Source organism: Ochotona curzoniae, unplaced genomic scaffold (assembly GCF_017591425.1).
Source record: "Ochotona curzoniae isolate NIBS_2020 unplaced genomic scaffold, NIBS_Ocur_1.0 contig_46, whole genome shotgun sequence".
NCBI classification, from domain to species: domain Eukaryota; kingdom Metazoa; phylum Chordata; class Mammalia; order Lagomorpha; family Ochotonidae; genus Ochotona; species Ochotona curzoniae.
In genome coordinates, this window is record NW_024466340.1 from 7064770 (window position 1) to 7090138 (window position 25369).

The 25369-nt window shown below is 57.4% G+C and overlaps 1 protein-coding gene across 1 annotated transcript; it reads right to left on the reverse strand.

Annotated features, from left to right (window-relative positions):
- Positions 1 to 24: 24 nt before the first annotated feature.
- Positions 25 to 25238, reverse strand: CCDC92 (coiled-coil domain containing 92). The gene is made up of 4 exons (XM_040987128.1): positions 25084 to 25238; positions 4362 to 4508; positions 3953 to 3994; positions 25 to 1278 (listed from the first exon to the last, which is right to left on the reverse strand). Exons 2-4 carry the CDS (start codon positions 4489 to 4491, stop codon positions 506 to 508), a joined length of 945 nt encoding a protein of 314 aa, XP_040843062.1. The 5' UTR covers positions 4492 to 4508; positions 25084 to 25238; the 3' UTR covers positions 25 to 505.
- Positions 25239 to 25369: the final 131 nt, after the last annotated feature.

Genomic DNA, 25369 nt, shown 5'->3' on the forward strand with positions numbered 1-25369 from the left:
AATAGGACACAAGGCACAAAGAAGGGAGGTTGAGAAAATAAAGTTTGTTGGGATCTTGAACATTTTCGGAAACACTAACAGAAAAATATGCACACACACACGGGGGCTGTAGTGACAGGAGCGGTCATGCCATCTTGGTCCTGTGACACGTGGGGGATGGCTGCTGCCCACGGCGGGCAGGGCTGTCAGGAGGGCACGGGTGTCTCCAGGGCCAGGGCTGAGGCTGGCGGAGTTGCTCGATGCAGGTGCGTGGCTCTCGGATGTCATGGACGCCAGTGGCGGTGCAGCCTGGGCTGTGAGCGTGCACATTACACCGCGTGGGAGCAGCAGCGATTCGGCCCGCAGGTATCTGGCCACGGCAGTGGGTGATGTGCGTTGTTCTGCGGGGTGTCATGAGCAGCACTCGGGGCCGGGGAGACGACAGATCAGCATGCGTGGGACGGGGACACGAGGAGTGGATGGATTTCCTAGTAGCGCTCACAGTGCCGGCCGGGGCGGCCGGGCCTCACACAGTTCTGTCCGTCCCTGAGTGCTTCCGCACCACCTTGCCTCCATTCACCTGGTCCACCGCCAGCGTCTCCACCTCGGGCTGGGCCTGTGGCGGGCTGGCGTGGTGGATGCGGTGTGCCACCCCCACATGGGCCTTGTGTGGCTTCTCGCGGGCTGGGCTGGGCTGTTCGCTGGCGCCACGGTCGGAGGCGATGGGTGGGATGACAAGCGGCCGCTCCTTGATGAGGTGGACTTCCGCTGACTCCCGGGCCAGCAAGAAGGGGGTGGGGTCCGGCATGGCGTCCACAGGCTCTCGCAGGAGCAGCTTGCGGCTCTCGGCCCCGAACCTGTAGACCTCCTCGAATTCGGGGTGCAGGGGTGCCGACAGGCTCTTCTTCATGCGGCGGCGCGGCGTCTCGGGCAGCCTGTCCTTGGGTGGCGCGGGCTTGTAGCCTGCCAGCACGGGGCTGCCGGCCGGGCTGGCGTCCGAGGTGCTGGGGCTGAGCAGCTTCTTCTTGGTGGCGTGCAGCTGCGAGGTCAGGTAGGCGATGGTGCCGGCGCGTTGCTCCAGCTCGCTGGACAGCAGGCTCAGCTTGTGGCTGCGGCCCTTGAGCTCCTCCAGGTACTTCTTTTCACGCTCGCGCATCGTGTGCTCCAGCACGGCGATCATGGCGTTCTTCTGCTCCAGCTCCTGCAGCAGCTCCTGGTTCTCGTCTTCCCGCAGCCGCAGCTGCGCCTCCAGCTCCTCACAGCGCTGCCTCAGCTCGCTGCTCCTGGACGCTGCATCTCCTGCGGAACGAGCCCAGGACCCAGCTGAGGGCTACCATGCCAGGGTAGCGACCTTGGGCCTGTTTGCCTCCTAGGGGACAGGGGGCAGAGGCCTGGACCCCAGGCCTTTTCCAGCTCCTGCCCCGACTCTGAGGAGATGCTGGCAGTGACCAAGGTAGTTTCAGGTGCCATCCATTAGATGCCAACCCCCCGGCCATACCTACTAGGTGCCTCTCCTGCTCAGGACGGTTTAATCTACAACATGGAACACCTCTGCCTACAGTACCACTCACCAAGGGGGGAGCGTAGGGGGGTCGGCCCATAGGCCCTGTTCTGCAGAGCACCTGCAGCCCTTCCCCACTGCCTCATGCCCCGTGCTGACAACACTTACCACCCACACAGGCTGCCCGCTGGCCGGGACCTGCTCCTCACTGACCTGAGGGAGCCAGGCCCCAGGCAGGGAACTCCATGTCCCCCTCGTGCTGGCCAACCACACACCTCCCTGTGGTCTTCCCTCCGGCCCACCCTGTATTTGGGAAGTGGACCGCCCAGGGTCCTACTCCAACAGAATGCAGGTGACCAGGGCTGCTGGGCTCCACTCACACCTGAGCTCCAGCAGTGCCCTACCTGCTGTCATGACCTCCCCGGCCTACCCACACACCTGTGTCATCTCCTGGGGACACAGCCAGCAGCACTCAGTGCCCCACTGCTGCGTGGAACCTGTTTGTCCCTCCAGCCAGCCCTGGCCTGCTCGAGTCCCTGGGGTGCCTGGCCTTGTCTGGGCGTGGCGCTGGCCTGCTCGAGCTTGCTGAGTGTGTGTGATGGCAGCCAGGGCTCTCCCTTGGAAGAACCCTGAAGGCCTCTGGAATTCAGAGAGGGGACCAGTACTGTGCTGCCATGGGTAGCCACTGCCTGCCACTGGCATCTCCACCCCACAGCACCCATTTAAGGCTCAGCTGCGTGGCTTGCAATCCAGTTCCCTGCTAACACAGGGAGCCAGGTGACCCAGCACCTATCTCCCTGCCACTCACCTGAGACCTGCATGGAATTTCTGGGTTCAGCCTGGCCCAGCTCCAGCTGTTGCAGCCATGTGATGGATTAACTCAGTAGAGGAAGGCTCTTCCTCTCCATCTCCCTGTCACTCTGCCTTTCAAAGAAGCGAATCTTTTAAAAAGCAGGGAGGGGGCCGATGCCATAGCCAAGCAGCTAAAGTACTTGCTTTGCACACGCCGTTATCCAATATGAACACTGGTTCGTATCCTGGCAGCCCTGCTTCCCATCCAGCTCCCTGCCTGTGGCCTGGGAAAGCAGTTGAGGACGGCCCAAAGTCTTGGGACCCTGCACCCATGTGGGAGACCTGGAGGAAACTCCCAGCTCCGGGCTCCTGGCTTCAGATCGGCACAGCTTCGGCTGTTGTGGCCACTTGGGGAGTAAATCAGTGGATAAAAGATCTTCCTCTCTGTCTCTCCTCCTCTCTATATATCTGACTTCCCAATAAAAATAAAATCTTTTTTTTTAAGACAGGGAGAATGAGATCTGGCTGCAAGGCTACCTGTGGGGCGCAGGGACCCAGCTGAGCAATGCCCCTTGGAATGCCCTTGCTGCCAGTCTGGCAATGCAGCCCCAGCAGAGGCCGCCCAGACACATGCGTATCCTCCTGGGAAAGGACCCTGGCCTGGGCTCTCATGTCCCAGACTCGCGAGTGCTGCTGGGGGACGAGCTGGCACCACCGGCTCTTGTCCCCGATTCCAAAACTACCTTTGGGACTCCGCAGCTCCTGTTCTGTCAGTTTTTAAATGTGTTGTTGGTGTTGTCTACTTGGAAGGCAGAGCGTGACCTCTGAGCTGCTGCTTCATTCCCCACAGGCCTGCAAGAGTCAGGGCTGAGCCAGGCTGAGTCCCAGAGCCGATGATCCCACCCGGGTCTCCCAGGGCCAGAGGACTGAGCTGTCACCACAGCTCAATGCGCGCTAGCGGGAGCTGAAACCAGCAGCCAGGCCCTGAAGCAGAGCGCGCCCAGACCTTGGCCATCACAACAGGATAGGGCTCTACCCACATCCTGTAGCTCCCTGGGTAGAAGCAAAGTGAAGACTCCATCACCCGGGGATAGTGTCCCCAACGGGCTCCTCTGAGCCCTGCAAATCCTCAGCACACAGCCCCTGGAGGTGGAAGCCTCCTGAGGGACCCCACGCAACAAGGGGCTCTGCAAACTGGGGTGCTGGGGGGCTTGGGGAGCTCTGTCCAGAGTCTCCTCTGAAGTGCCCGCGAAGCTTGTTAGTACTGTCTGGTTGCTGACAGCAGCATGGGGCATCTAACACGCTCCACAGCACACGCACAGATGACACCTGCAACACAAAATCTGGTCACACAGCAGGCCCAGCACAAGGCACACAGCTCCCGCTGCTGTCATGGCCTCCTCCAGGCCAGCACTGAGAGGCCCCAGCTCCCTGCCAGGGGACACAAGGGTGAGGGGCCACTGTGCCAGCCCCACCCTCAGCCTCAATCACTAGGGTTTTGCACATTCACGGTCAGAAACGCATGACCGTCAGGAGCTGCAGTCACTGTCCCCAGGTTACAGCTCCGGGGCTGTGCTGGCCACCTGCAACCCTCACAGCCCACACTTCAGCCTGCCGCTGCCAGAGAGGAGGGCCACCGTCCAGCCACCAAGGGCGACCCCTGGCGGGGACAGCACTTACCTGTCTGTCCAGAACTTTTGACCGTCAGCTCGTATGTTAAGTCTACAAAGGAAAACATGTATGTTAACTCTGAGTCTTCAGCTCTGAAAATGCGCAGCTGACCCCGGGCTCCGTCTGCCAGCCCAGCCCAACAGTGATAGCTAAGGGCGTCAGCCACTCTGGGTTGGGCAGCACTCAGAGGGGGACCCTCCTGCCTGCCCCCCCAACCCAGAGCCATGAAATATCACGCTCTACCTAACACACAAGCTGTGTGTTGGTTCCAAAATGCACCATCAAGTCTAATCAAGGTCCTCATATCCCCAGACACGCCCTGTGCCATGGCTGCAACTGCAGCTCTGCCCTGCCCATGCGGCTGGTACCTGTGCCATGGCTGCACCTGCAGCTCTGCCCTGCCCATGCCGGCTGGTACCTGTGCAGTGCTGCTGCAGCCGCCGGATCTCGGCATGCAGGCCCTTGAGCGTGCTGGCATGCTCCCGTTGCAGGAACAGCAGGTTCTTCTGGGCACTGTGCAGCTGGTTCTCCAGGTTTGTGGCTGCCATGCTGACATCCAGGTGGCCTGCAGGAAAGACCGTGGTCACTGCCACCTGCTCGCCTTGGCTTGGCACAGGCTGGACAGGAGGCCCAGGAGGCCCCAAGGCACCTGCTGCATGCCAGGGCCGTGGTGGGCTACACCTGCACCACGTCTGGTACATGAGGAGCTGAGCCCTGTGTGGGGGTCACTGCATGGGCCAACGAGGAACAGGGGTCACAGGCATAGACCCAGGCCTTGGGTATTACCCAAGCATTCTCCCACAGGCCACCAGTAACACATGTGGTAGGGGAAAGATTGCCCCTTTGGCCCCATGAGGAAACCCTGGCCCCAGCAGTGGCCTACATGTGGCTTCCTGGTGCTGAGTGGAGCCGAAGCAGGAGGGAGGAAGAAGAGGGCCCTGTGGAGGCTGGAGAGCTGAGCTCTGGCCCTGGGGCCTCTCCTGCCTCACCCCCAGGGCCTCAGACTCATGGGGACCTGAGAGACTCGGAAGGCGCCATCCTCCTAGCACTGTCACCAGTCATTGAGGACACTGTGCAGTCCGGAGATGTTGTGGACAAAATGCAGTTCTCTATTCACTGGTTATTCTAACACAAGACCTCAGAGCACACTGTCCCTAACTTGCTTTGCCAGGGAACAAACCCTGAAGGACACGCTCCAAGCTTTTGCTGCCGGTTGGCAAGCAGGCAGCTCTGGACGCTGTCAGCGGCCCAAGCCCCACGGGCTGCTATGCAGGATACGTAGCCAGCACTGTGTCTGCCTGCTGGTTCCAGAGCCAACAGCCAGCAGCGGCACCTGCAGGCACACACATCCACCCACACAGCAGAGAGCGGGAAATGCTGTGGCTTTTAAGAGATTAATTTTTATTGGAAAGTCAGATATACAGAGAGGAGGAGAGACAGGAGGAGAGACAGAGAGGAGGAGAGACAGAGAGGAAGATCCCCCATCTATTGATTCACTCCCCAAGTGTCCGCAACAGCCAGAGCTGAGCTGATCTGAAGCCAGGAGCCTTTTCCAGGTCTCCCACACGGGTGCAGGGTCCCAAGGCTTTAGGCCATCCTCAACTGCTTTCCCAGGCCACAAGCAGGGAGCTGGATGGGAAGCAGGGCTGCCGGGATTAGAATTGGTGCCCATATGGGATCCTGGTGCATGCTAGGTGAGGACTTTGGCTGCTAGGCTATGGCACCAGGCCTGGGAAACACTGTGCGAGGGGAGCAAGCGGCAGGTCCTGGACCAGGGCGAGCAGCAGCTGTGAAGGCTGACAGGTCTGTGGGAGGCCTGCACACACCCAGCTTCTGGGTCCAGGCTGTTGCTAGGAATATATCCATGGAAGTCCAAGTAAAGCATGAAAGCGGGTAGCTCCGTCACGGAGCGTGAGGCAGCTGCATGGCTCGTGGGCCCTGAGAGAGCCCAGGGGCTGCCGCCCACGCCTGCCTGCCTCGGCTCGTGGGCCCTGAGAGAGCGCAGGGGCTGCCGCCCACGCCTGCCTGCCTCGGCTCGTGGGCCCTGAGAGAGCCCAGGGGCTGCCGCCCACGCCTGCCTGCCTCGGCTTGTGCCCACCTTGCCGACTTTCCACTCCACAGACATTCTTCCCTGGGAACCCTGAGGGGCCATCCTTTCCAGATGGAACCCCACTGCAGTCTGCTCCATTGCCCTGGTGGCATGGCCTTCCCAGTGATGGATAGTCACTGCCTAAGCCAAGGGCAGGGTCTTTTCCCTTGGCCTCTGTGGGACCAGCCCTGCCTGGCCCAGTGCTGGACTGGCAGATGCCTGCAGACCGGCACACCCCTTTTCCAGAGTTCAGGGGAGCAGGAGGAATGAGCCCCAAAGGGCACAGCTGGATGAAGCCACATCTCTCCTCACTAGGGACCAGATCTCAGACAAGAAGGGCTGAGCTCTCGGGTCAGGAGGCCTGGGGTAGTTGGAACACTCCTCCACTCTCCTGTGACCACAGCTTGAGGCAGCCAAGACCTGCATGCACTCTCCCGCCCTCCCCCCACACACATACACTTCCCTGCTCTGGTGCCTGGGCACATGGCCGGTCCAGAGGCCCCTCGGACTTCCCGGCCTCTGAGCATCGACAGCCACTTGTACCAGCTCCAGTGCTTTCCTACCACCTACCATTACTGGACCACAGAATGCAGCTGGCTAGCGCAGCCGGGCCCAGCAGCTTCTCCCGGCTCCCAGCGCCCATGGGCTGGCGCCTGTCTTGCAGAAATCCAGATGCACTTCCATGTTCTAACAAGCAGAGGTCCAAACCATGTGGGGCCCACAAAGCCAGACCCCCACACAACACACTCCTGCGCTCTGTTCCAGGTCAGAAACCCAAACCCAAGAGAGCGCTGTTGGCCACCCCAGAGCACACCTGTCTGGCTTTGACTTCCTGCAGGTTGGTGAGGCGGCCATCGTGGGCCAGACCAACACCTTTGTGAAACGGCAAGGTCAGCTTGGGAAGACAGACTCAGACCTGCCACCCAAACCACAGCAGTGTCCTGAACATCCCTGTCCTCCCTCTCCCTGGCCAGGAACCCATTGGGGGCAGAGGGTACCACTCAGCCCGGGCACCAGCTGCCAGCAACAGCTCTGATGCCACAGTGACAGGAACCCAAATCTGACTTTTTTCTCCTTTTGTAAATATGCTTTTTCTTCCAGCACCTCTCCTACACACACACCTAGCCCACATACCCTCTGGCTGGGCCTCCGTGTCACCTCCCGGGTACAGCACCAGCCCTGGTCTACCCCACCATGCGTGCCACATGCCCTGCTCAGCCAGCCCCTCTGCCTTTGTCCACCGAGTCCCCTCCAGGCTCCGTGTCCTCTCCCCACCCTGTGCCCCGTGTCTGGAAACCCCTCAGGACTCCGACTCCGCCTCTCGTCTCCTTGCCTAAAACACCTGCACCCTTCCTGGGTGTCTGACCTCACGAGTGATGTACGTGCTGCAGGTGATTTTACACCAGAGACGGAAGCCAGAGTGACAAAGCGTGACCAGAGAATGCCGCGGGGCACTGAGGTACACTGCGCTCCCTGCACACTGTGTGGCAGGCGAGGCTGGGTGGAGTGCTGGAGGGTGGCCATGCACTACATGTCTTAGGGGAAAGAAGAGGGGCGCCCTGTCAGGGAAGGGCCTGCCCTCTGACACGGACCTTGTTCCTGGGAGCTGAATGCATGGGCTGTGGAAGAAGGGTGATCGTTTCAAATCTGCAGAAGCCCACAGCACAGGTCTCAGGTGGTGGCTCTGAATTAGTTATGGCAGAGCTATTTTAGATTCTAGTCATGAATAAGTGATGGCCTCATCATGCCAGCGTGTTCCTGCCGGGAAGGCTGGAGCTGCTGGTGCGGCTCCTGACCACCGCAGCACCCCAGTGTCCTGCACCAGCAACTAGAGAACTTCCTGTTCCGTCCCGGTGTCCTGTAGCTCAGGACCGAAGGCACCACTGTAGGGGTTCAGCCCAGGGAGGGGACCAGTCCCCCGTAGGAGGCCCAAGGTTGGAAGGACTCTTCAAAACGAGCTTTGTCGTGACTCAAAACAGAGTCTGGCCAAGGGAAGCTGGGCCTCCGTGTCACTTCTCCGCCTGACAGCTCACTCACAGGGGTACCACATGCTAGGTGCAACCAGGTGTGGGCCAGGCACACTGGAGTGCTCCCTAATGCCAACGGAGCATGCCTCATTACCAACCTCCTGCCGTGCCCCGGGCCCGAGGGATGCCCTGCACATCAGCTGAGTGTGGGAATGAGCTGGCAAGTCAACAGCACTTCCTTCTGCAGAGGGACACAGAAAAGCAAACAGCAGCTGCCCCGTGGCCCTCGTCCCCCACTAGCCTGGGGAGCAGCCACTCGGAAGCAGAGAGCAAGCAAGGAGCCCTCGGGGACAGCAAAACCTACTTCTTCCTTAGACATAACCTACAGTACTGTACCAGAGGCTAAAAAAGGCTCAGGCTAATTAGGCCAAGGGCTCTCGGGCCAAACGACCTGCCTTTAAGAGAGGAACCTTCTTTGCCATCTCTGAAAATGAACAATTTTGAATCCACAGCCACCTGCACCAACAGCCTGCTGCAAGCTGTGGGACCCGACTGCCCTGCTCACAGGTGCGTGGGAGGACGCCACCAGCGGAGGGACCTGCAGACCCCAGAGTCAGGTAGCCAGAGCAGCAGGCCAAGAAAGCACCATGACAAAGGGGAACAGAAAGCGCTGAAAGCCACTGTTCTGGGACCATGATCGTGTCTGGAGTCATCCTTCGAGAACTGGGGCTTTTCTCACAAAAAAGATTGGCTGGGGAACGTGCTGAAGAGCTCTTCGTGCAAGTGGGAACCCAGGGGCCCCTCCGACTTGCACCTTCCGTGCCATGGCCTTCCTCCTTTCTGACGCGAGGGACCATCCAAGCACCACAGGGAGGAGGAGGGCTCTTCCAGGTAAAACACCAAGAAACAGGAGTGGCTCACCTTGCTACCCATGACAGGGAGCAGACACTGTCTTCTAAAACGGATGCTTCCAGAAGCTAAAAGAGAACCCAGAAAAAAGCTGCAGCTGGGGCCCAGCGGCGTGGTCTAGCAGCTAAAGTCCTCACCTTAAACACTCCAGGATCCCATATGGGCACCGGTTCTAATCCCGGCAGCTCCACTTCCCATCCAGCTGCCTGCCTGTGGCCTGGGAAAGCAGTTGAGGACTGCCCAAAGCCTTAGGATCCTGCACCCACGTGGGATACCCGGAAGAAGTTCCTGATTCCTGGCTTCAGATCTGAGCAGCACCAGACGTTGCAGTCACTTGGGCAGTGAATCATCAGATGGAAGATCTTCCTCTCTCTGTTATATCTGACTTTGTAATAAAAACAAATTAATTTTTAAAAACAGTTGCAGCTTTCATCCTGACATCCTCAACATGAATGTCATCTGCATGCCTGTCAACACAGCTAGCACAACACTGATCTACGTAGACACGATACACGTCCTCACATGCTGACCTATGTCAGACACATGCCCTCACACACTGACCTATGCAGACATGACGCATGTCCTCACATACTGACCTACAGACATGACGTACGTCCTCACACACTGACCTATACACATGACGTACGTCCTCACACACTGACCTATAGACATGATACACGTCCTCACACACTGACCTACAGACATGACATATGTCCTCACATACTGACCTACAGACATGACGTACGTCCTCACACACTGACCTATGCAGACATGACGTACGTCCTCACACACTGACCTATGCAGACATGACGTACGTCCTCACACACTGACCTATGCAGATATGACATATGTCCTCACATACGGACCTACAGACATGACGTACGTCCTTACACACTGACCTACGCAGACATGACGTACGTCCTTACACACTGACCTATAGACATACGTCCTCACACACTAACCTATGCAGACATGACATATGTCCTCACATACTGACCTACAGACATATGTCCTCACACACTGACCTATACACATGACGTACGTCCTCACACACTGACCTATAGACATGATACACGTCCTCACACACTGACCTACAGACATGACATATGTCCTCACATACTGACCTACAGACATGACGTACGTCCTTACACACTGACCTATAGATATACGTCCTCACACACTGACCTACAGACATGACGTACGTCCTCACACACTATTGTATGCACAGACACCATGACACATGCCCTCTAACACCTGGGATAGACCACACAGCAAAAACCACGGTCAGGGCCCAATGATGGCTCAGTGGCTAAAATCCAGCCTTGCACACACCAGGATTGCATATGGGTGCCATTCATATGCTAGCTGCTTCACGTCTTATCCAGCTCCCTGCTTGTGGCCTGGGAAAGCAGTAGAAGATGGCCCAAAGCCTTGGAACCCTGCACCTGAATGGGAGGCCCAGAAGAAGCTCCTGGCTCCTGGCTTTGGATCTGCTTAGCTCTGACCATTGTGTCCATCTGGGGAGTGAACCAGTGGATGGAAGATCTTTCTGTCTCTCCTCTGTAATTGTGACTTTCCAGTAAAAATAAATAAACCTAAACACACACACACAGAGAGCAAAACAAACCCACCCATGGTTAGAGCTGTGTAATGGGCCCCGTTTGAGGGGCAGCGGGTTAAGCTGGAGTAATGGCTTCTCTGTCATCTCACTCCAGCTAACGTGTCTGCGAAAGAGGCAGAAGGCGGCCCCAAGTGCTTTGATCCCTGGTACCCCTGTGAGAGACTGAGATGGAGGATGGAGTTCCAGGCTCCTGGCTTCAACCTGGCCCACACCTGGTGGTTGTGGCCATTTTGGGGGGTGAACCAGCTGACAGAAGCTCACTCTTGCCCTCTCCTTCTGTCACTTTGCCTTTCAAATATATACACATATATAGTGTATACATACACACACACACTGTATATACATATACATACATATATATAAAGGCATACAGGGGCAGTGTTGTAGCATCCAGTATATCCCATACAGGGGCTGGTCTGCATCTCAGCTGCCCACTTTTGACCCAGCTCCTTGCTCATGGCCTGGGAAGAACAGTGGAAGGTGAAAGAAGTACGTCAGCGCCTATCAGCCCCGGGGAAGACCCAGAGGGAATTCCTGGTTCCAGCCCAGCTCAGCCTTGGCAGCTGAGGCCATCTGCAGGGTAAACCAATGGGTGGGAAATCTCAGCTCTTTCCCCTCTCTGTATAACTTTCAAATAAGTAAATCTTCAGCAAAGGAAAAAGCACTATATGTATAGCATCGTCATGTTTTAAGATACACAGCCAACAGAAAAATCTTAGAAAGAAAATATTACAAAGTGTTAAAAGCATGTGTGTCAGAGTGGGTTAGGTGATTTCACGGAAGAATTCTATTTTGGTACTACCTAAATCTCCTTTAAAGATAACATATATTACTTCATAGGCAGAAAAAATGCAAAGCAGATTTTCTTTAAAAAACTAGCCATTATCCACTAACCAAGTGAGAACACGCTTTGGGAACATGGCTGCAGGGTCATCTTGGACTGCTGGAAGAACGGATGGGAAGGAAATTTTCACAAAAGCCACCACTTGTGCTCTCGAGACAAGCAGCAAACGGCCTGAGGCCCCGGGGCACCCCCACCCCGATGCATGCACACTCCTGTGGTTCTCCGGCATTGCTATCATTACACAGGAGACCCAGCATGGGTGCTTCAGGCCCCAACAGGCCCCAAGAGCCACTCCCTGGCCAAACGCTGAGGCTCCTGGATGTGATGGGACACAGACGCGTGCAGGGCTCGTCGGGCAGGGCCATGGCCACTGGAGCCTACAGGACGCAGCTCCTGGCTGGGTTTCTCTGCACCCTGATCAACTCAAATGGCCAGAGTTCTGTTCGGCTTCTGTTTAAAAACCACTGTGTCTATGTGCTGACAACACGTCTCACGAGGAAAGTAACTGTACTTCAAGCTGCTCACGGTGTGTCTCTGCAGGCTGCTGGGCCCAAGAGTGGCTGGGGCCATGAACACCCAGGGCCCCCGCATCCCGTGCAGACCCCATCCTGGGCAGCGGAAATGTGGTTCCCATCTCCTGCCCCTCCAGGCAGGGCCATGGGGGCTGCTCAGGCCCTGTCCACTCTGCTCCCACGCTCCTCCTGTCCTGGGGCAGCTCCCAGGGTGAAGATACTCCACAGATCACCCAAATGACCGCATTTCAAAAGCTGCAGCTGAAAACACTGGTGACTGGACAGCAGGGTCATTTGCCAAAGTGAGCTGTGAGCCAGAGACCTGAGAACTCATCAGCTTCTACGGGCAGCTGTTCCCGGAGGAAGGGATGAGCTGGCTCTGTTACTGCTATAGGGAACGACTGTGAGTGTGGGTTCACACTGTCTACTAGCCTATGACTGGACGTGGCGACCCCAACCACGACACATCCGTTCACACCAAGCAAAACAGCAACAGGTGTCACCTCCTCCAGCCTGCGGATCATGGTCTGAACTGCAGCTCCCAGCCCATGAAACCTCATTCACTTGCTTTAAAAATCTCCCTCCATGGTCTACCCCACAGCAGGACCTCCTCCCTCGCTCCGTGGGTCGGCAGAACAATGCCCCACTGTAAGGGAGGAGAGGAACCCATTAGCTGAAACCCCATATGCTCCAACAAGGCCAGCCCATTCTCACACGTGGCTTGTAAGAAGTTGGCCAGACCAGAACCTGTTCAGCATCTGAGGCATGGCACTCACGGAAGGACTCCAGCTTGTGAGCGCCCATCTTGTCACCTTGGAGACTGTCCCCACTGGCACCTGTCCCCACTGGCATCCAGCTCTACCCAGCGGGCCCACAGGGCTGCAGAGCAGGGAGGATGTCGGGAAAGCCTCCAGGCCAGCCGTGGAGTCGGGTACTGTAGGCCTCCCCTGCGTGAGCTGCAACGTTACCTGTCTTTACCACACGACTCTCCGGATCACACAGCTAAAGTACTGACATTCTCCAAAGAGAAAGCTATCTCTTAAGGAAGACAGTTACCATTCCCCAGGTCTTCACTCGTCGCAGCCCTCTGTGAGCGGCCTTGGCGTGTCCTCCAGAGGCTGCCGGACCCTCCCGCCCTGCATCTGGGGAGGTGGTGGTCCCGATGCGGCGCCGTCTGTTCTCAAGCGTCTCCTGACATGGGCTGCCTGTGCTGTGCAGGTCAGAGGGCACGCTGACAGGTGGCACTTCAGACTGGCTCCTGTAACGTTCCTTCTATGTTCTTTCCTCTGTTATGTCAGGGGACAGGAGAACTTCCAGAGGCAAACATTCTAGATCTTTAGGGAGGCGTCCATTGTGTTCAGGGAAAGAGAAAAACTCCCCACACTCATGCAGCACCATAGGTAAACCTGCCACTGACCCGGCAGGAGTGCGCACACACAAACCTTCAGAGAGGACAAGCTGCTACGTGAGCAGCGCGGGAGAGGCTGGCCTGCTCCATCCTACACTCACCAGACTCGTCAAAGCACGCAGGATGACCAGTTGCCCCTTCACTGTCCTTGTCCTCAGGAGGGGTCACCACCTGGCACCTATGTTCAGCCACTCTTCCCGGGTGCCCAGCTGGCCCGGTTGCCCTCCTCCAGGGGCCAATCACAACTCTCGGTCATCATGCACTTGTTCTTTTGGGGCCTGTTCGATTCAGATTCCCCTGCCACAAGTGGCTGCCCACAGCCACACTCAGGGAACATTCCCACTGGAGTGCCTGGTCCTTAGGTCAGCTGCACTGATGTCTCCAAGCCACTGGCTCCCCTCCGCCCGTGGGTCAGTCAGCACTCATGTGCAGCACGAGCAGGTTGTGTGTGGCAGCCACTTCCCTTGTTGCTCAGAGGCTGAAGCAGCTCTCATCTCAGAGCAACAGCCGCTACGTACAGCTTCCCCCCAACCCCAATGCCCTTTGAGATGTGTCCACTGCACTTTACTGGTTGGGTTCACTCATGATGCCCACCGCGGGTAAAGGCAGCTTGGCAAGAAGACACTCAGAGACACTTTCCAATCACAAGAAGCCTCGAAAAGCCTTGATAAATATCGCACCTGTGGCTGCACTGGCCAGTTGTCTGAGGGCCAGGCCTGAACCAGTCACTCTCAGAACAGCTGTGTGTACAGGCACAAAGGTGGGGTGCTTTAAGGAGCCGAGGCCCTGCCTGACTTGCCAAGCACGGCAGGCAGCTGGGTGCAAGTCCATGTTCAAAGGCCCCAGGACTCCCTCACGTGCTCTTGAACTGCAGCCGCAGGGTTTGGATCTGGGGGCAGGAGGGGCGGTCAGTGCCCACTGAGCTCTGGGTGTCATGACCAGGGCGTGACAGACGTGGCTGTGGGGAGCATGGTGGGGTGCTACTGCTGACCACTGCATGCTAGGCTCACCCGAGGGCTACCCCCTTGCCTCACTGAATCCCCTCAACCCATGACAGGCACCTACTAGTTCCCCTCTTCACAGAAGGGAAACTGAGGCACAGATGGCAGGGCTAAATGCCAGGCCACATGGAGCTCTCCTGGCACTGCGGAGATGCCTCCTCTCGAGATGGGCACGAGGACCTGCACTGTCAGAAAGGCCTGCCCCTTGGTTCAGAACTTCTCCACTCTCGAAGTACTCCCCGGGACCTGAGCACCGCAGGGCAACCTGTCCAGGGCTGCGGTCCAGCAGGCCGACTGTGCAGGGGCATGTTCCACTGTCACCTGAGAGCCATGGTGACACATGAGGAGCTGAGGAGTGACTGCCCCTTGTCCCAGGAGTCCCTCAGACACAATGAGATCTGTGGGCTCACGGCGGGGTGGGGTGGGGCCCCAGCTCTGCTCTCTCCCCACGTGGCCTTGGCTGAGTCATCCTGAACTACTCGTGTCCCCCTTCCTTGCCTGCTAAGTGGTGCAATGGTTCCATTTCTTCCAGGGTGTGTGACAACTGAATGAGTTTATCCAAAGAAGTGCTTTCTGACACTACTTGGTAACAAGAGGACACTTGCTTCCCTGCTGCCCTTGCAGCAGTCCGCGTGCATGGGGTCAGCTCACACATGGTGCGTGGTCCATGAACTGTCCACACAGCTGGGGACTGTCTTACTGGGCAGCTGCGTGAACAGAACTCCCCCCACTCAGGACTATGGCCTCACCGCTGCAGTTTCTCTCCAACAGCTCCTCTGCCCCAAGCCCCTCCACCCTGCTACACTGCAGCAACCACCCAGCCCTTCCGTCCTGCCTCGTGCTGTCATCACACTGTGCCATGTCTCCCTCGCAGCCATTGCCACCTGCAGTCAGGCCAGCCCTCTTTCTCACTAGCACGTGCATCCCTCACGAAGGGCAATTCTGTCCCAGCACCAAGTCCAGAAGCCAAGGTTCTCTAACATGGACACTCAGTGGGGACCACTCTCGACCTGTCACCTGACAGCACGTTCTGTGTTGCTAAGTCTATGTGTGCTTCACTGTAATGATGATAAGATGGGGAAGGACAACAGTAACTAGTGTAAGCCTTAAACTAACTGGGTTAGTAGGACAGCTGTCAAATAGAGGGACTAAAAAATGCTCAAAGCTGGGTCCGGTGCAGTAGCCTAGTGGCTAAAGCCCTCTCCTTGCATGTGCTGGGATCCCATGTGGGTGCCAGTTCTAATGGCCCCACTTCCCATCCAGCTCCCTGCCTGTGGCCTGGGAAAGCAATAGAGGACAGCCCAAACTCTAGGGTTCCTGTACCTACATGGGAGACGAGGAGGAAGCCGAGGCTCCTGGCTTCAGGTCGCCTCAGCACTGGTCACTGCGGCCACTCGGGGAGTGAATCAGCGGATGGAAGATCTCTGTGTCTCCTCACTGTATATCTCTTTCAATAAAAATAAATAAATCTTAAAACACACACACACCTCAAAGCCACTCCAAAGCTGAACCTCTACCTTTGCAGGAAGGACAGTGAGGGCCAGCCTGGGACTCCTGCATTCTATGACACACTGTACCGAAGGGTCTGGGCATGCGGGCTGGCAGGCAGCTACAAGCTGGGAGGCACCTAGCATCTCTGTCCTGGAGCCCTGAACCCTAACTCCACCCCCGGCATAACTCAGCATGCCCACTTTCTTGGGCCGCACCCATGCCCCTGCCGGAGATGCCATGATGAATATGCAGAGTTCTACACGGAGATGCCACATAAACACACGGACGCGAGGCTACATGTGGGGACACCTCGGTGAAAACACAGATGCCAGGCCACACATGGTGACATGACACAGAACACACAGACACGAGAGCACACATGGGGACACACGAGAGCACACGTGGGGACACCTCGGTAACACAAAGATGCCAGGCCACACGTGGAGACACCACGCTGAACACACGGATGCCAGACCACACACGTGGGGACACCATGCTGAACACACGGATGCCACACTGAACACACGGATGCCAGGCCACACGTGGGGACACCATGCTGAACACACGGATGCCACACTGAACACACGGATGCCAGGCAACACGTGGGGACACCATGCTGAACACACGGATGCCACACTGAACACACGGATGCCAGACCACACACGTGGGGATACCACGCTGAACACACGGATGCCAGGCTGCACGTGGAAACACCTCGGTGAACACACGGATGCCAGGCCAGACGTCGGGACACCTCGGTGAACACATGGATGCCAGGCCACATGTGGGGACACCACGCTGAACACACGGATGCCAGGCCACACGTGGGGACACCACGCTGAACACACGGATGCCAGGCCGCATGTGGGGACACCACGCTGAACACACGGATGCCAGGCCACACGTCGGGACACCTCGGTGAACACATGGATGCCAGGACACACACATGGGGACACCACGTTGAACACACGGATGCCAGGCCACACATGGGGATACCACACTAAACACACGGATGCCAGGCCACATGTGGCGACACCACGTTGAACAAAAAGATGCCAGGGCACTTGTGGGGACACCATGCTAAACACACAGATTTCAAGCCACACGTGGGGACACCTCGGTGAACACACGGATGCCAGGCCACACACATGGGGACACCACGCTGAACACACGGATGCCAGGCCACACACGTGGGGACACCTCAGTGAACACACGGATGCCAGGCAACACGTGCGGACACCATGCTGAACACACGGTCGCCAGGCCACACACGTGGGGATACCACGCAGAAGACACAAACGCCAGGCCACATGTGGGGACACCACGCTGAACACACGGATGCCAGGCCGCACATGGGGATACCACGCTGAACACACGGATGCCAGGCAACACGTGGGGACACCATGCTGAACACACGGATGCCAGGCCGCAAGTGGGGACACCTCAGTGAACACACGGATGCCAGGCCACACACGTGGGGACACCACGCAGAACACACGGATGCCAGGCCACACGTGGGGACACCATGCTGAACACACGGATGCCAGGCAACACGTGGGGACACCTCAGTGAACACACGGATGCCAGACCACACGTGGGGACACCTCAGTGAACACACGGATGCCAGACCACACGTGGGGACACCTCAGTGAACACACGGATGCCAGGCCACACATGGGGACACCTCAGTGAACACACGGATGCCAGACCACACGTGGGGACACCTCAGTGAACACACGGATGCCAGGCCACACATGGGGATACCACACTGAACACACGGATGCTAGGCCACACACGTGGGGACACCTCAGTGAACACACGGATGCCAGGCCACACGTGGGGACACCACGCTGAACACACGGATGCCAGGCCACACATGGGGACACCAGGCTGAACACACGGATGCCAGGCCGCATGTGGGGACACCACGCAGAACACATGGACGCCAGGCCACACGTGGGGACACCTCAGTGAACACACGGATGCCAGGCCACACATGGGGACACCATGCTGAACACACGGATGCCAGGCCACACACGTGGGGACACCTCAGTGAACACACGGATGCCAGGCCACACATGGGGACACCACGCTGAACACACAGATGCCAGGCCACACACGTAGGGACACTTCAGTAAACACAAAGATGCCAGGCCACACGTGGCGACACCAGGCTGAACACACGGATGCAAGGCCACACACGTGGGGACACCTCAGTGAACACATGGACGCCAGGCCACACACGTGGGGACACCACGCTGAACACTCGGATGCCAGGCCGCACATGGGGATACCACACTAAACACACGGATGCCAGGCCACACGTGGCGACACCATGCTGAACACACGGACGCCAGGCCGCAAGTGGGGACACCTCGGTGAGCACACGGATGCCAGGTCACACATGGGGACACCATGCTGAACACACGGATGCCAGGCCACACACGTTGGGACACCACGCTGAACACTCGGATGCCAGGCCGCACATGTGGACACCACGCTGAACACACGGATGCCAGGCCACACGTGGGGACACCATGCTGAACACACGGATGCCTGGCCGCAAGTGGGGACACCACGCAGAACACACGGATGCCAGGCCACACGTGGGGACACCTCGCTGAACACACGGACGCCAGGCCACACGTGGGGACACCACACTGAACACACGGATGCCAGGCCACACATGGAAATACCTTCGGAAACACACATACACTGAGCTCCCTGTACAGACATCATGATACTTTGCACAGATTATCACATGCAGGATACCCTGTCCAAATGCCATCTCATTTGTACACTCGTTAGGACAGCACACCCACCTAACAAAGGGGCCACTGAGCTACAGAGGGGGTGCATTCCTCTCGTCATGGACCGCCCACATTCAAGTCTGAATTTTCACTCTCTGCCTCCTTAAATAAATCCCACTTCCACTCCCACACTTTACCCATGGTGCTGCCTTATCCTTTCTCATGCAGAGGCGTGAGTCCCAGAATAAAACAGCTGGGACCCCAGATCCCCACATCAGGATCTTACGGTGCAGCGTACGGGTGCTGGGGAAACGTGTTGTTCTGAGCCAACTGTACCAATTCTAAGTGCACTTACGAGGCAGTCGTCAGTTGGGAGACACGGCCACATCAGAATAAGCTGTGGCTGCCACCTTCTGGGGGTCAAAAGCTTGGATATTGAGGCCATGCTAGTGCTGGGCCCTGACAAAGCTTCGCCTGGGCCGCACTGCGACAAAATGACACAAGCACGGCCAAGGCAGAGTTCTCTCTCACAGCAGTGCTGCCCATGGACCCCCGAGCCTGGGGACCAATGCAATCACCGAGAAGCTCCTAGTACGAATTCTGCTTTTCATTTCATCCTTTGGAGTTTACCGGCCTGTTGCCACAGACAGCTCACCCTCTTAAAGACACACCTCAACATTAGCGATCAAGTGAGCATGTTTCTAAAGTGACACTGGCACCCAATCCATGCTGCACTGTATTTGGGGACACAGCCTCAGCTAGGCAGAGAATCTCCAATGCCTGGAGGCGGAGCCAGCCAAGCTCCTCCTGCTCCCCCCGAGTGACAGTGCAGACCCCTGCAAAGCAGTGACTCTCCTCTGCAGAGAGACATGCAGCAGCTACTGGATGCCGAGGAAGGACTGCGGGGACTGGCGCCTAACTCTGCACAGGTTACATCGGGACAGCTGGGACGGCCGAGGCAGGAAGTGGGAAATGCCAAATTTTTACGCAGAAACAAAACCCCTCCCTGAGGGAGGCCAGTGTGGCAGGAGGGTAACTAGCGGCAGGGGAGGAGGTACAGGCATGGGGTCACGTCCCAGAGGACTGGGGCTGGCATGGGGCCTCAGGTTCCACCGCCCAAGGAGCTCACTCATCCTGCCAAGTTCATCAGTGCCCACAGCCAGGATGGGTGACTGCTCACTCCACTGGGGCCCAGAGTCCGAGCGTCTGGCCATGCTATGTTCTGCATGAAGTACTCGGTTGCTGCCCGCTCAGCTGCAGGCATCCAGGCCCTGCAGACAGGCGCACCTTCCGACCCCCAAACAGGGCCTCGTCTGCCTTCGCCTCCTCTACTGCAAAGCCAGGGGCCCTGAGGTCTGCTTTCCTGCTGGGTGCCCGCAGAGCCCAGGACTTATTCTCATTGCCTGAGAAAAACAACAAAACAAAAACCCCAAGTCAGTGAGAAAGCCTCACTCGCTCAGGAAATAGCTCTCTGTGCTTGTGTGGACAGCCAACAAACCCGCCCACTGTGCCCGGCGGGTACTTCATGCCAGTGCCTCGACCCCAGGTCTCAGCGACTTGCTGGGCCCTTTTACGTCCACCTGACCACACCTTCCCTCACAACACAGAGGCTCTAAGTCGGGCCTGGCAGTGAGACGGGCTCAGACACACGTGCTGCCCGTACCAGCTTAGCTCAGGCCTTGCCTGGGCAGCGTGGGGAGAGGAGCGAGCAGGCGGTCGGCACTGTGTAGAGTGGCAAGGATAGGACTGTCCCTGGGGAAACACTCAGGGTTGCTGCAGCCAGCAGCGGCATCCAGGTTTGAAGGGTCCCCCCAGCAGAGCAACAGCGTAGAGTGTAGCTGTGGGTCAGAACCCAGCTAACCTGAAGCAAGTCTTTCCCTTTTGGCTGGAGCTCCACTGCTCTGCTTGGGGTTCCTGGGGTCCAGTGAGGGGTGGCGGTCAGGGAGGAACAAGCCCTGGCTACACACAGCTTGCTTCCCACAGCAGAGCGTGCCTGACCAAACAGGAGGCCATGGTCAGCTGCAAGACCACTTGGATGCCTGGCCTCTCCCCATCTTAAACTCCTGGTGAGGCCAGTGCGCGGCAGGCATGTGGCAACTGGACATGCAGGCATGCAGCTGGCCCTGCTGCGTCTGCTCCCCATACTGGATTGGAACACGGGCTGCACTTACTTGTTTCTTTGGCTTGTGAGAAAATGGTTATGGACATGCACCAAGCTGCCTAAAAATGTAAACTGTCCCCCACTTTCTGATGCTAGGAGGGGTGAACCGAAGCCGAGAACGAGAACACAACAGAACTCTGGGCGCTCACGCAGGAGCCCAGCATCACCAGCAGAGGCTGCCAGTCTCTGGAGACGGGCCGACCACGGCACGGCTCCCACAGCAGTGCCCTGACCCGTCACAAGCGACAGCTCCATGACAGAGATACGTAAGCTGTTAAAATGCCTCCAATGGAAAGAAATGTCTGTTTTTAAGGAAATCAGTCAACCTATAAACCTTACTAGGGTTTTAACAGACTCTCAGGAAGTCTAGGCAATCATGCCAAAACACCCAGTAACACTGTGGTACCAGCAGTACCAGCACCTTAAGGGCAGGGTCCCAGGCGGTGGCTCCACGAGCACCAGGAAGCCCTGTCCACAAAAGACTGTGATGTAAATTCCACAATTCGCACAACAGCACAGCTGAGCAGTGTTGAGATGGTAAACATTAAGACAGATTTCTACGTGGGAAAGGTCTTAATTGGACCGGAAACAGCTCCTCAGGCTTTCAGTGCAAGTTTAAGGATAAAGTGTAAAGCCCCAGGTACAAAATGAAAGCAAGTCACGTTAATCTTCCAACGCGCTTCTGTGCTATGGGCAGGAATGAGGGTCTCGGACACAGCACGGAACACAGCAGCAACCGAGCTCCATGGTGCCCGAGATCCTGTGAACTTGGGGCATAAAGGAAGTGACACCGCTCTCTGGAGGTGAGCAAATGTATGACAGCCTGTTCCTTCAGTAAGGGCCTGGAGCAACAGCCTGGTAGCTAAATCCTCGCCATGCACATCCAGGATTGCATATAAATGCATTCATGTCCTGACTCTCCCCCTTCCCTTCCAGCTCCCTGCTTGCGGCCTGGGAAAGCAGTGGAGGATGGCCCAAGGCCTTAGCACTTTGCATTTGCATGGGAGAACAAGAAGCAGCCCCTGGCTCCTGGCTTCAGATTAGCTCAGCTTTGGCCGTTGAGGACAGTTGCAGAGTGAACCGGCAGACAGAAGAACTTTGTCTCTCCTTCACTCCGTAAATCTGCCTTTCTAATAAAAATAAATAAATCTTGGGGCAGCGGGGGGTGGAAGAAGGGCGCTGGATGCTTCTGGCTTCCTATCAGTATGGGATAACGCTCTGAGCCCTAACCTTTGCTCGGACACTTTGTTTCTCCATGATGTCCTTTTAGACATGCAGGGGCTGTGGCTTGCAGCTTTCTGATGCAACCTCAGCTCTAACAAGGCTGATTCCTGCTGGCAACCTGACTTGGTGTATCTGCTGGCCTGCTAAATGTATTTAAAGTAACATGCATGATTTTCCTATTGATTAAATTCCTCCCAGGTTTCCTTATTGTATCTTCTGGCTGGCCAGAAAACTTGGGGCTTCTTCCTCTCCCGTCATGGATGTGGAAGAAATACACGCTGTATCCCCGCTCACACGCGGACAGTCCTGTCCCTTCACTTCTCATACGAATTCCGAGCTGTTATCAGGACGAAGGACACGGGGGCTGTTTCTAAACATCAAATACATACACACATCACCTCGGAATTGTGTCTTCCTGACTTGTTCCTAAATCCGAAGCCAGACCCTGGTTTAGCTCCGCTTGCCTTGGCACCACCTTGCTCCACGTGCCATGCTCTCTGGCTGACAGGAGAGGGCTCTGTCCCAACCCAGTGACCCCCTATCTTGCTGCTGAGCTGGGGGTCGGGGAGTACCCCTTCTGCTGTGCGGGCTGGGTCAGGTGCCTGAGGCTGAGCTCAGCACCATGCCCAGGGCGGGCTGGCTGGCACACATAAAGCCCTTCTTCAAACCCAGAGCTCCGATTCCTCCCATCTTGAAACTCTACACCTCAAGTCGTATCTTTGGCTGCCAGAATGTATTTAAAAACCACACAGACATACTGGGGGGAAAAAATCAATGCCACTTACTGTGGGTGGATCCGACTGGACTTTCTGCTGTGAAACCTGAGTCATGTTTGAGTAATGAAATAAAGAAGCTAAAGTGCACAGCTAGCACAGGAATCACCTCGGGGTCAGTATCTTTAAAAATATTTGCTGCTAGGGACAAAAAAAAAAAAAAAAGATGCAGGTTCCCAACCTGCTGACTCAGAGGGAGGGCTGCCTTCACCCCATTTTTAACAGACTCCTGTGCTTGATGCCCTAGAAAACATCGTTCTCCACCTGATTACAAGTTCACTGTAGGAAAAGAAAAGTCAATGGGAGAAAGACAATCACAACCAACACGACTCGAAGCCCACACGGTGAGAGGTGCCTTGCCAAGGCCGCGGCAATGGGACTGGAGCCGCCTCTGATGGCTGGCCCGAGCCGGGGAAAACCTGCCTGGGCTGGACGCAGGGCTCAGGACAGACGGCTGTGCCACCGCTGCAGAAGCCAGCATAAGAAATGAGGTCCACAGGGCCAGGAGGGAAAGGCGCAAAGCCCCAAGCCCAGGTGGACCCCTCTAAGGCTCCTCCCCACCCTGTGACTTCCTGCAGCCGCTCACGGTCAGTCGCCGCGTCAGCCCTGGACCAGGAAGCAGGCCCCTCTTGTGGTCAGCGGACGGTCTGACCCTGGACAACTTCACATCTCGAGCCGCGCGACGCCGGCCTCTGGCTGGGTCTCCTGGCTCCCTGCCTCAGGACAGTCCCGCCAGTGCCGCAGCCCTGCCACGCCCTCCCATCACCCAGCTGCTCCTGAGCCCAGCGCTGTGCCATGACAGGCGCGCCCCGGCGGGCTGCGGCCCTGCTGAGGCAGGTATGGGCGGCGCCCAGTCACGGCCTTTGGAGGGACGCCGCCGTGGGGACACAACGCGCCCATTACGTAGCAGGGCTATTCACGGCAGACCTTGTTCCAGACAGAAGGAAGAACAGACCCGGGTCACTTCTGACCAGAAATACAAGACGACACTTCGTAACTGGCCCTTAAAGGCACAGACACGGCCACTACCATCAGGAGCGCTGCAAACATCCCAGCTGGCCATGACTTCACGATCAATGTATCCAATTCACAGCAGAAAAGAGTTAAGAACCCAAGACAGATGACTTAAGTAAAAGGATTCATCTACTTTTCACGAAAAAAGTTAACAATAATAAAAGTACCTAATTTTTAAAAAGCCTGCTTCCTACACTGCCGTGTTCAAACACAACAATAAACATGAAATAAATGAATGACTTTTTAAAAAGTCTAAGCTTCCTGAGTAATCGCACAATGACACAGGAGTAATTATTTTAAGGGTTCTCAGTTGGGTGTCCACAGGGAGGGTCTTCAAGAAGTACACGCAGACTGCTAGCAGGAAAAAAATGCTGCAAGTAGTTCCAATTCTCCAACAAAATAATCTTCCTATTACATTGCCACAGACTTTTTTTTTTGAAGCTCCCTCTTATACACACACACACATATATATGTACACACAAAATCACATTATAAAGCTTTCTTTCAAACATATCTGGAAAATTCACCCAAAAGAAATATATTTCAAGTCAATTTGGGGAGTAAAATCCTCACTGTACATGTCAGTAGCTTTTTTGTCCTCAATGACGAGCAAACGCAGAGAAGACACACAGAGCGCCATTGAAACAAAACACACACCGCTCAGGAAGTACCTCTGAAACCCCAAAGTTTAAACTTGGCAATGCTAGCTGGATGCGCTCACGGGCGCTGGGCAGGCTGCAGGTGCTTTGCTTCACCTCTCAGCTGCTGCTTGGGGCTGCTTAGAGACCCCATCTCAGCCAACAGGGGTTAGAGACCCCGCCTCAGCCCTGGGGTTACAGACCGCACCTCAGTCCCGGGGTTAGAGACCCCACCTCAGTCTGTGGGGGTTAGAGACCCCACCTCAGCCCCGGGGTTAGAGACCCCGCCTCAGTCCAGGGGTTAGAGACCCCGCCTCAGCCCCAGGGTTACAGACCGCACCTCAGTCTGTGGGGGTTAGAGACCGCACCTCAGCCCCGGGGTTACAGACCCCGCCTCAGCCCCGGGGTTAGAGACCCCACCTCAGTCTGTGGGGGTTGGACACCCCGCCTCAGCCCCGGGGTTAGAGACCCCGCCAGCCCAGCCCGGGAGACCGCCTGCGGCCCAGGGGCTCCGGCCGCAGGGCACACCCCCGCCGCACCTGCAATGCGGCTCCGGGCGGGCGGCCGCGGCCTCTCCTGCCGCACCGGGCGCACCCTGGACGCGAGCCCCCCGGGGTGCTGTCGGGGCGCCCACCCAGCCCAGCCCCCGGCGCGCGGGGAGAGGGCTTCTCGGTCGGTTCACGGCGCCGCCAGGTGAGCGCGGCTGGGACTCGCCTCACCCCGCGGGCCCCGCCTCACCTGCGGGCGCGGCCGTGGCGGCGAGTCCTTCAGGCGGTCCTCCCGCAGCCCACGGGCGGGGCGGGCAGGCCCCGGCCGGGCGGCCGAGCGAGGTCAGCGGGCGCCGCCCGCTCGCAGCATCTCGCCGGCGCCCAGCGAGCGCTCGCCGCGGTGCAGCCTGGGAACCGGCGGCCGTGAGGGGCGAGGGCCGGCGGGCGCGGGACGCAGGCGCACAGCTCAGGTGCGGCCGCACTGCGGTTGCCCCGGGTAACGCGGGCCCCGGGCGGCCCGTGGGAGGAGCGAGCGG